Raw genomic sequence first — 12,169 nt, forward strand, 5'->3', positions numbered from 1 at the left:
GCAAATGGATGTAAAAACGGCATTTTTACATGGAGATCTAGACGAGGAGATCTATATGCAACAACCCGAAGGATTTGCAGCTCCAAGCAAGGAGCACATGGTGTGTAAGCTCAATAAGAGCTTGTATGGACTGAAACAAGCACCGAGACAATGGTACAAGAAGTTTGACTCCTTCATGAGCAAGAGTGGTTTCCACAGAAGTGAAAAGGATCAGTGTTGCTACCTCAAGAAATACACTGATTCTTATGTGTTTCTACTCCTGTATGTGGATGATATACTAATTGCTGGATCAAGTATGAGGGAGATAAACCACCTGAAGGCAAGCTTGTCTTCAGTATTTGAGATGAAAGATTTAGGTGCAGCGAAGCAGATCCTTGGGATGAGGATTTCTCGAGATAGATCTGCTGGCACATTAAATCTATCCCAAGAGTAGTACATTGAGAAGGTGTTGTCCAAATTCAAGATGAATAACGCTAAACCCAGGACTACCCCCTTGGCAAATCATATTAAATTGTCAAAGGGGCAATCTCCCAAGACAGTTGAGGAACGTGAGCACATGGCATCAGTTCCGTACGCTTCTGCAGTTGGGAGTTTGATGTATGCTATGGTCTGCACTAGACCTGACATAACACATGCAGTGGGAGTTGTTAGCAAGTACATGGCAAATCCAGGGAAGGAACATTGGGAAGCTGTGAAGTGGCTTCTAAGATATCTGAGAGGTACATCCAATACTACACTTTGTTATGGCAATGGCAAAGTAGTTCTGCAAGGTTTTGTGGATGCTGATCTGAGTGGAGATGTAGACTCCAGCAAGAGCACATCTGGGTATATCTACACTATAGATGGAACAGCAGTGAGTTGGATGTCTAAGCTTCAGAAATGCGTTGCTCTTTCATCTACTGAAGCTGAGTACGTGGCCATAGCTGAAGCTGGAAAGGAGATGATATGGATGACAGACTATCTAGAAGAATTAGGCCGGAAGCAGTGCAAGAAGATCCTTTATACAGATAGTCAGAGTGCCATACAGTTGGTGAAAAACCCAGTCTATCATTCAAGAACAAAACACATTAGAAGACGGTACCATTTCACTCGCAGGTTAGTGGAAGAAGGCGATATGTGTTTGGAGAAGATAGAGGGTGCAAAGAATCCAGCAGACATGTTGACAAAATGTGTTGATGTTGGAAAATTAAAGCTATGCAAAGCCCTAATTGGTATGGTGTAGGATCAGTCTCCAAGTGGGAGAATTGTTGAGTTATGGAGTCTGCTCCCTGTATTTATAGCTTGGTCAATGGCTATATCCGGTAAAGCTATATATGGTACATAGCTATATATAGTAGATGGTTAAATCTGGTAAAGCTATATTTAGTAGACTGAACCATATATATATCCCGTCCAGTAAAGCTCTTAAATGTACTTTTCTATTCTTTGTACTCTCTTGTTGTACATGCCTGAAGTCATCAATAAAAAATCCTTTTAGCCAGAGTTCTCCTTGCAACTTCTCTCTATCCTTCTCTTTGTGTTCATCTAGATCGAGCGTGTGCGTTGTTGTGCGATCCTAACAACTGGTATCGATCCTAACACTTGTTCCTTATGTCTCACCGATCCTCTAATGAACAATTGGTTTGTGGTCCAACCAGTAAACCGATCCCTCTCAGGCCAATGAGAGGGTGGGGCCCCTTGTTCAAGACCTGGAGTCAGTGCTTAAGGGAACTACCTTTCTTCTATCTCTAAAAGTGGGTAGGAGTGAATTCCGTCTTGCACCCCACGTCCCCAGCCATTCACCCAGTCTTACCCCTGAAATGGGAGGCCTGTTGAGTCGGCGAACTAGAGCCACTCTCACCCAAGCAAATCTAAGGATAATTCCGAATAAACAGGAGTTCATGGTTAGCTCAGGATTAAAACCGAGTTACCTAGGTTATCGAATGAAAAGAAATCAGTCTCAACAGTAAACGACTTTATAAAGTGAGAGTGGTTTTCTTCATGGTCCGATCTTATGCAATACTCATTGCATAGGACGCCCCCACTCACATGTCTCCACATGTACAATTTAGTGATCACATTGTTTATACCATATACAAAAGTGGGCCGCATCCATAGTGTCCCCAGAATAAGGTACTCAGCCTTATCCTTATACTATAGATCATTTTGACTATATACTTGAACTTGATCCACTCTTATGTCTCTACATATAGTTCAAGTAATCATACTATAGCCAGAGTGTTCTTAGTTTATTGGATTTAGATTAATGATCGTAAAGTTCACTTTATTCAATAACAATTTTTTACTAAATAAACATCAATAATAACTTTATTGAAAATAGAATATATCTTTGTTTACAAACTATGAGTTTTAGGACATAAAACCCAACACTTCTCCCGTCAAATCAAATTCGGGTTTTCTTTATTATGCTATTTTTATTATGATTATTCTCGATTCACTTGGTTTTACCCTTTAAAATTTAAATCTGATTTTTTTTATATTTTTCTTCAATTTCAAAAATTTGTGGAAAATCAATATTCTTCTCGTATCAAGGTATTTCAAAGCGATGGTGGTATCGAATTTACTAGTACTTGTTTCAAAACTCATTTATGTAATTCTGGCATCCACCATCAACTCTCTTGTCCATATACACCTACTCAAAATGGTCGTGCTGAGAGAAAACATCGTCATGTGACTGAGACTGGCTTGGCCCTTCTCTTTCACTCTCATCTTTCTCCTCGTTTTTGGGTTGACGCCTTCAGCACTGCAGCTTACATTATCAACCGGTTGCCTACTCCACTTATTGGAGGCAAGTCACCCTTTGAACTCCTTTATGGCTACACTCCACATTATGACAATTTTCATCCCTTTGGTTGTCGTGTTTATCCTTATTTGCGTGATTATATGCCTAACAAGCTTTCTCCCCGCAGCATTCCTTGTATTTTTTTGGGTTATAGTTCTGCTCATAAAGGGTTCCGCTGTCTAGATCCCGCCACCACTAAGCTATATATCACCTGTCATGCTCAATTTGATGAAACTCACTATCCTGCTATCCCTAGCTCCCAGGCCCAACCTCTTTCCTCTATTCCTATTTCAAATTTTGTGGAACCACATCTTCATCATATTGATTCATCCCCCCTACCACTTCATCACCGCACATTCCTCGATCCAGTTCATCCCCGTGTGATATTTGTTCTGACCTTGTAGATGAGTCTGTGCAGGTTGATACTTCTCTTGCAGGTTCCACTTTGCCACCCTCGACTTCTAATTCGACCTCTATTGAACCTCCTGTTGAGTTCTCTTCTTTGGGCACTCATCCTATGATCACACGAGCCAAAGCTGGTATATTCAAGACTCGTTATTCAGCAAATCTTGGTATTTTGGGCTCATCTGGACTTCTTTCTGCTCTTCTTGCATCCACTGAGCCAAAAGGATTCAAATCTGCAGCTAAGAATCTTGCTTGGGTGGCTGCCATGGATGAAGAAATTCGAGCGTTATAACAAAATGATACTTGAACTTTGGTTCCTCGCCCTGCCAACACCAACATCGTGGGCTCTAAATGGGTGTTTCGTATTAAATATTTGCCTGATGGATCCGTCGAGCGTTTCAAGGCTCGTCTTGTTGCCAAAGGTTATACTCAGGTTCCTGGTCTTGACTACACTGACACTTTCAGTCCGGTTGTCAAAGCTACCACTGTCCGTATTGTGCTTTCTATTGCAGTCACAAATAAATGGCATCTTCAACAACTTGATGTCAAGAATGCTTTTCTCAATGGAACTCTTATTGAACGTGTTCATATGGAACAACCTCCTGGGTATATTGATCCTTGATTTCCCACTCATGTTTGTCTATTAAAGAAAGCTCTCTATGGCTTAAAGCAAGCTCCTCGTGCTTGGTTTCAGTGTTTTAGCTCATTTCTTCTCACACTTGGGTTTTCTTGCAGTCGCGCTGACACGTCCCTTTTTGTCTTTCATCAGCAATCTAACCTTATCTATTTGCTTCTTTACCGACAACAACTCATCTCTTATTGACAGTTTTACTCGCAAGCTTCATTCTGAGTTTGCTACCAAAGATTTGGGTTCTCTCAGTTACTTTCTTGGTCTTGAAGCTTCACCCACTCCTGATGGTCTCTTTATTAGTCAGTTAAAATATGCTCGAGATATTCTTACTCGTGCTCAGTTGCTCGATAGCAAACCAGTTCACACTCCCATGGTTGTTTCTCAACACCTAACTGCTGATAGTTCTCCTTTCTCTAATCCTACTCTCTACAGATCTCTTGTTGGCGCCCTTCAGTACTTGACTATTACGCGTCCAGATATTGCCTATGCTGTCAATTTTGTCAGTCAATTCCTGCATGCCCCTACTGCAGATCACTTTCTTGCTGTGAAACGTATTCTTCGCTATGTCAAAGGAACACTCCACTTTGGTCTTACCTTTCGTCCATCCACTATTCCTAGTACGCTAGTCGCTTATTCGGATGCTGACTGGGCTGGTTGTCCCGATACTTGTCGTTCTACATCCGGCTATTCTATTTACCTTGGTAACAATCTCGTTTCTTGGAGTGCCAAAAAGCAACCTACTGTCTCACGCTCCAGCTGTGAATCTGAGTATCGTGCTCTTGCCACAACTGCTGCTGAACTTCTATGGGTTACACATCTTTTGCATGACCTCAAGGTCCCTATTTCACAGCAGCCTTTACTCTTATGTGACAACAAAAGTGCTATTTTTTTTAGCTTTAATCCCGTTTCTCACAAGCGGGCCAAACATGTCGAACTAGATTATCATTTCCTTCGAGAACTTGTTATTGCTGGCAAACTTCGCACACAATATGTACCCTCTCATCTCCAAGTTGCTGACATCTTCACAAAGAGTATTTCTCGACCACTCTTTGAATTTTTCAGATCCAAGCTTCACGTTCGTTCAAATCCGACGCTCAGCTTGCGGGAGGGTGTTAAGGATAGTTGACCGTTCATTATAAGGCAAATATCTAGATATTTGCCTTACATTACGGGTTACCATATTTGCCCTTTTATTAAAGGAAAATATATCGCTATTTCCATATTATTTGTAATTTACCATATTTTTGTATTATGTAAATGATTATAAATAAGAGAACTCTCACCACCATTTAGGTGTGGTGGATTCAGCAAACATTCACAAGTATGTTTGTTACACAATTTTCTAACACTTTATGGCCGAATTTATTCTCCAACATCATCTTTTCCTTTTCAAGAGGTTTTCATTACTCCTAAAAAAAAAAGGTGAGTTTATTTGTTTTATATCTGTAGATGTAGTACACAATCAGAATCAAAGCTAGGTCGTACCTACTTTCCTTATTTTCTACGGGCATATACTTCATTTCATAAATCTCATTTTTATATATAATACATATTCATATTAAAGTTTAAAGTTATTAGAAAAGGTTGATTTTTTATTTTTTTCTTTCCATAAAGTCATGATTCATGAAAATAAATGTAGGGGAGATATGGAAGGGCTTATAGTTTATAGGATTAAAGCATGTAGTGTTTGGATTCCTCTTTGCCCATAAATGGAAGGACTTCTTCTCTAGTGAACCAATACTATAGAATTTAGAAGTGGGTCTTTTATCGGGATAGAATAGACCTTATCTTTCTTTTTTTCTTTTTCTTTGGCATTAATAAATGAAAGGCGAAGAAAGTTGTACTTAAATTAATGAGAATTGATTCGATTAATCAATATTAGTCTTACACTTTTCCATAAAAAAACCATTTGAGAAGTTGTCATCAATATATATTTTTTTTTAGATTCTTAATCCATTGTAATTTCAATAGATGGGCTAAAGATGAAAATCTTTCCAAACTCAATAATTTCAATAAGCTTTATACAAAAATAATTTTAACCATAACTTTTTTCAAAATTATATATATATATATATTAAAGAAATTGACGTCTTTTTCTTCTTTTTTATAAGTTACATATAGTACTTATGTTTTATATTGCATTGAATGTATAAAAAAAAAAAACGTTTTAAAATTTATTAGATGGTTAAAATTGTAACAGTTTTGAAAGATTAAAATTAAAATGGTAACATTTATCTAAATTTAATAAAATGAAAAGTTTGTGATTAAAATTGGTTCTCCAACCAGTTGCAACTATTTTATTGTAAATAATAGAATGGTGGAGGAGGATAGTGTAAAGATCACTTTAACACAGTCTAAAAAAATGGTAGCATAGGGGCAAATCAACGGATGGAAGAAGAGGGTTTATTAGGTAAAGAAGAAAAAGTGAGAAAAAGAAGGCAAATCAAATGAATGTGGTACCCTTGCAACATGAATGGCTATTTTTCAACATTGAAAGCATCTAAGATATGGAATGGGTAAAAAGGAACCAACCTTGGAATTCAACTTTCTTGAATTCAATCAGAATCAGAATCAGAATCAGATTCAGATTCAGATTCCTCAAACAGTTCACAAATGTATAAATTATGTTGAAAAAGCCTGGAAATCTTGTTAGGCCATCACCATCATCATCATCATCATCCTACTTCTATACAAAACTACACAATTCATTCATTCATTCATTATATCATATATAACTTTCCTGCATAAACCCAGGAATGATTTAAAGGTCATCATCATTTATCATCTTCTAAAAACTCATAATACAGTGTAGTGATGTGTCAAGGCAGATCACCTACTAAATAATAAATATATAGCTTCCCATTCAATTCCCCTTCTACACATTTTTACACAAAACTAAACTACATCTTTTCTATTAGGGACCAGCCGAGCGAGTGCTTGATCGAGTTACCGAGCATATACCTCTCTTTTTTATTGTTCCTTCCTCTTTTAATAGAAAATATCAATCAACCACCAATGGACATAACCATCATGATGCTATGTGGTCAAGTCTATATATTGCAAAGGACAGACCTTTGAAGCATTTGGACTCTCAAGAGGCCACTTCCACCACAACACCATTTCACGTTGTAATTCCAATTAGTCTCAGCTGCCAATTGCATAAACATATATAACATCTCAGAATCAACCACTCTAGTAATGTGGATACGATCGTGTCAGTTCATTTCATTAAGGGAAGCAAACTTACGATGTTGTTCTGTGGCTGCCCTGAGTAGAAGCCTTGGAGAACCACAGGCAGCACGTTACAGGCAGCCAGAACATATATCACCAATGCATGCTTTCCCATCCACTCCATCACCACATTCATGCGCCTCCATCTGTACACATCAACCTGCATCAACCGTACACAATCAGTCGCTAACCGTGCTTGTCGATAACCATGATATAGATCAGAGAATGAAGTTGTTTTATACCATCAAGTATATCCCGGTAAAGAGAAGTCCGGCTGCACCAGTAGTGACACTCATGTAACTAACTGTATAAAGAACCTTATTTATATGCATCCCTGCAAGAGAATTTGAGTTACTATTTGTCCTTGTCCCTTCAATCTATCATATCATCAAATCGACCCAATCTCACTCACCTACGAAGTCTAACCCAAGGGCCAGCACAATTAAACAAGAAGAAGGAATAATCCAATGAAGCATTCTGTCTCGGTGATCCTGCAAGTTGATAAGATAGATAAGAAATTGTTGTTTTCTACATAGGACAGACGAAAAAGAATTTACTCATGCACACACGAGTGTATGCAAAAGTACAATGTACGATGCAGTGTCTCACTCACTTTGAAATGTACAATGATATGCCCGTAATGCAAGCCAACCAAGCAGGTCACGACAGCCATCACTGTGCTACAAAATTCAACGAGATACAATAAGAACAACAAACTGAAACTGCAGTAAATTTTGTGCATTGCCTCCAATTTATTGCATATAGATAGAATCAAAATAAAGATGGATACCTTAAAATTCCTTCGGGATCAAAAGGAGCTTGACACCAAGAAGGAGCATTAGGAGGCAATGGACCATAGTCTGGTGAATTAATGCTGCATTGCTGAGAACAGACAGAAAAAAAAAAAAAAAAAAAAGAATGAAGTATCAGGATAAGCACAACCTATAGGGAGTAAACAATAGTGTCCTCAAATATTCACCTCAGACCGTGCATAAATAGGTCTTTTATACAAATGTTGAATACCAAATATCTTACGATCTATCATTCCCACAGCATTGCAGGCTGGTCCAGTGTCACCACGTGTGCCACATTTCACCTGAAATTGGGCATTAAGTGAGAGAGCCATTCAAGCAACCAATTATAACTAACTAATCCGGTATTCTTAACCCATCAATGAAAATAATATGACTTAAAAGATTCAATGCTCACAGAAAATATCTTTGGAGAGGCCATATTGGAAGTAGATTGACTTGGAACTTGATACTCCCAATCAGGAACGTACAGTCCATATGACAGGACAAGATATAACGTAGTGAGGATGACAGCAACAACCCTGTTGAGAGGAAGTTGGCAATATTTAGAATAAATACAAAAACAACCATGAAAAATGAGTTAAAGAAGCCCAATATTGTTCCAATGAAAATCAAAAGGTTAGATTGAAGAGATACAAATTTAAAGAGGAAAAAGAGAAGAAAAAGACATTCAAGAATCTTACAGCTGTAATTGATACTTTCTCCGCAATGCAGTTTCTGAATTCACATAATCACTTCCCTTTAGCCATATCTCACACACAGCTGCCAGAAAATATGCTATTGCAATTCTCTGTAGAGAAGGGAAGAAAACCATAAGATAACTGGAAAGAGTAACGAGTAAATAGCAAACAATTGAAGAAACAAACGGTACAGCGGCACTGTAGAGGAAAAATGTTACCTGTAAGATTCCCATCCATCTAATTTGCTGGATATCCACTCCATAAGTTAGATTGTTTATGCCATGGAGAAAGCCTCCTGAACAGAGAAGATTACTTTTCAGCATGGACCTCACAAAATAATGCACTGTACCTAACTCGCTCAAATATTTAAAACAATCTCTTATGCATTGAAATTTAGAAAGTTTACCAGTTTTGATCAATTCCCATCCGGATGAGAGAACACATTCTAAGTTTTACATTGAATAAATATTACATTTCTCGTAACTTACCTTGAAGGAAGAGGCCTAAGAACAAGAGCTTCAATGTCCGTAACACAGCCTTCTGAGTTGCAATGCCTCGGCTTGGAATTTTCTGTGTAAAGGGGAAGGGAAAATAAAAGCAAACTCTTCACGTGGGGGAAATGGTCAACAACAATAATAATCTTCTTAATGTTGGGGTAAAAAGTAGTTGGAATAGTGGAATATAATACATCCTACAGAACTTATTCAAATTTGATTTTTGAAATTCTCAAGCTTAGTAAATGAATGGCAATGACATGCCAAGTAAAAAGAACATAATTCAAATTTTAAAAAATAAAGTCATTAGTGTTTTGAAGTTTTCAATTGCTTGGAAGTTAAAGGGCAATGAATAAAGAATCACCTTGTAAGCAAGGGCAAGCGAAACTCCAACAATGAATAGAAAAAATGGCATTACAAGATCTGCCAGGGTTAACCCATCCCATGGTGAATGGTTTATTGCAGGCATAACCCCACCACCATAGTCCACCACTATCATTAGCTGCAAACAAATAATGATAAAAGGGTGCAATTAATACATTGTATTAAGTTCACATAATAATCATTCATAACGTTTAGTCTTTTGTAGTCTCTGTAACGCTATTGCATTATTTTCCACGCCAAATGAATAGTCATTAACCCCGTAACGCGTTTGAGAGACGTTACACAATAGAAACTTCACTTCCAAATACAACATCAAAGCCAAACAAAATGCGCTCATAATAATTGATACCCAATTGTCAGAAGAAAGAAGAAGCGTCTTATGTTCAGATGTATGAATCCACTGATCACGTAATGTAGACCAGATCAAGAAACTATTATTGTTTTGTTTTCTTTCCCATTGATCATTTCCATACCTCATTCAATAGATAATTAAAACAAAGTCAACTTATTGAACTTGAGCTTTTCAACATGCTCGCCACAATCAAACTATATGAAGATTTCTGTGTAGAGGCAGCATAACTTATGAAAAGAGAAAAAAAAAAACAAGGGATGGGTCAGGTTGACCTTACATTAAAATAAATTATGAGAAAAAAAAGGTCAGAATTTAGAGTTCTCTGTAACATGCCCCAAAATTATATAGTAAATTAGAATTAGTGGCTCTAAAGTTGCGAACTTTCTAACTATTTCCTTCCAGAGAATTCCAAAAATTGAATCCAGCGCCCCATGGTTGGGCATGGCGACATGTGAAGTATCCAAGCATGTCAGTCCTCAAAGCAACTTTAGACAGTAACCTAACCGATAAAAAGAAAGGTTGCCAAATCGGAAGCCAACAAATTGTTTAAAATAATTAAAAGCACCAGAAAGATTATGCTGAACATCTACACCTAAATAAACACGGGTGAAAAATCACATCAAAGGAACGGGTCAAAAGATGCAAATGGATCTTTGCGTATCCGTCTAACATCTGTGCATAAAATGAGTAAAGTTGCCGCAAGGAAGTGTTTTGTTCATGGTTTCTTCAGGGCAAAGCCAGAGAGAAAACAAATTAAAAAGAAGGGTTAAAGGGTTCTTCTCCTTTTTCTTCTTCAAGCAATGTTCTAAACCGGTCGCCATAGAAGACGACCAGCAAGACCATGAAGCTTGCTTGCTGCGTCATCATGCATGTCCTACACAAATAATGTGCCTGCTTCCATTGCACGCGGTTTGGTATAATATAATTTTTAAACCCAATTAACGACCCCTCCTGTTTCTGCCACCACCAAACTATATGCTTCACCGATCAGCATCCCGTTTGTTTATTCAAAAGAGTTGACAAATGGATGGTGATAGATTGAAGAACATGATATATTTTTATTTAAAACAAATAAGGAGAGGGAGGGGATAACTTGAAATTATGGTAAGAACTTTTTTCTTTTTTAGAAGAAAAACCAATCGGGGAATAATTCATTTCCAAAACAAAAAATTGGGAAACATGGTCAGAATTAGGTTTCATCCCTTCCCCTAAAATCGCCTCAAATGAAGGAACTCATTTCATGATTCGAGGATCAAAAAACCTACAATTAATACTGAAACCCTCTTCCCCCAATCAGAAACTTCAATTTTAAAAGTCAAAATAGATATTATTTCTTCCAATCTCCACCGATGGCCGGTAAAATTCTGGAAGTCAAATCCTGATATTTTTGTTTCTTTTAAAAAAATAGTAAAACACAAGACCACAATGAGACCAATGTTCTTTCTCCTCCAGTCCATCGGCTACGAGAAATCTCAATGGGCGATAATACAAACAAGAAATAAGATCATTCCATCCAATCGAAGAACATGAACAAAATCCAACAAATAAGCTCAACAACGAAAGCAATAAGGGGAAAAAGAAAGAAAGAAAGAAAGAAAGCAAGAAAGGAAATGAAAAAAAAGGATTACCGCAACAGTGATGCCGCGAAATACATCGAGGGAAGCAAGACGTTGGCCTGGGGGAGAAGATCGGAGAATGGGCCTAGCCGAAGAGGAAAATTGGGCGTCATCGAGTTTGGAAGAAGCAGGAGGAGTTAAGGGATTGGCATTGTGAAGAGGAAGAGGAGATCTGGAATGAGAATCAAGAAGAGCCATCTCAACATCTTCATGAGAGTGATTACAGTGGTGAGAAACAGAGAAGAGAGTGAGGGAATCTGGATTTATGAGAACAGCAGTCTCATTGGCGAGATCACAGTCATGGAGTGGTTTGATGGAGTCATACTTCCCCATATCCTTCCGGATTGGCATTGGAAGAACAGGAAATGAGCGGGGAGTTCGAAGAAGGGCGAAGAAGAGGGAGATGGAGAGAGGTAGAGTTGGAAAAGGAAAGGGAAGAGGAGAGAAAAGCTCCCCCGCTGGGAAGGAATGGCTCCCAGTTTCCCCACCACAATACTTTGCTTTCCTTCTGCAACCCCTTTTGTGTCTGCGTGAATTAGTTCCATTGGACCCTCTGCTTCCTTCTTGCTTATTTATACCTCCAACCAAACTGGATGCAAGACAGAAGCCACCCAGAAACCACAACATTATTTTTATTTTATTTTATTTTATTTTATTTTAATGTACCTTTTTTTTTTTTTTCTTTTTTTTTTTTCTTTCTTTTTTAATCTTTCAATTATTCTGGAATTTTATAATTAAAAAAAAAAAAAAGATAAAAAAGGGGAAAATGAAAGTTAGGAAAT

At 37.8% G+C, this 12,169-nt stretch overlaps 1 protein-coding gene across 1 annotated transcript; it reads right to left on the minus strand.

Annotated features, from left to right (window-relative positions):
- Positions 1–6,515: 6,515 nt before the first annotated feature.
- On the minus strand, positions 6,516–11,954 carry LOC111791211 (uncharacterized). The gene is made up of 13 exons (XM_023672471.2): positions 11,400–11,954; positions 9,400–9,537; positions 9,030–9,111; positions 8,760–8,836; positions 8,545–8,651; positions 8,259–8,382; positions 8,029–8,145; positions 7,840–7,931; positions 7,663–7,729; positions 7,462–7,540; positions 7,292–7,383; positions 7,066–7,209; positions 6,516–6,966 (listed from the first exon to the last, which is right to left on the minus strand). Exons 1-13 carry the CDS (start codon positions 11,736–11,738, stop codon positions 6,940–6,942), a joined length of 1,485 nt encoding a protein of 494 aa, XP_023528239.2. The 5' UTR covers positions 11,739–11,954; the 3' UTR covers positions 6,516–6,939.
- Between the last annotated feature and the right edge of the window lie 215 nt (positions 11,955–12,169).

This window comes from Cucurbita pepo, chromosome 3, assembly GCF_057944985.1.
Source record: "Cucurbita pepo subsp. pepo isolate OVF chromosome 3, ASM5794498v1, whole genome shotgun sequence".
Classification (NCBI taxonomy): domain Eukaryota; kingdom Viridiplantae; phylum Streptophyta; class Magnoliopsida; order Cucurbitales; family Cucurbitaceae; genus Cucurbita; species Cucurbita pepo.

What these genes read in the sequence shown, in the direction of transcription:
- LOC111791211 (XM_023672471.2), bottom strand. Translation starts at nt 11,738, where the DNA reads ATGCCAATCCGGAAGGATATGGGGAAGTATGACTCCATCAAACCACTC. An exon ending in CCTCTCCAAAGATATTTTCT is followed by an intron (nt 8,146 to 8,258) that starts GTGAGCATTGAA and finishes GCCCAATTTCAG; the next exon opens with GTGAAATGTGGCACACGTGG. An exon ending in CCTTGGGTTAGACTTCGTAG is followed by an intron (nt 7,384 to 7,461) that starts GTGAGTGAGATT and finishes ATTCTCTTGCAG; the next exon opens with GGATGCATATAAATAAGGTT.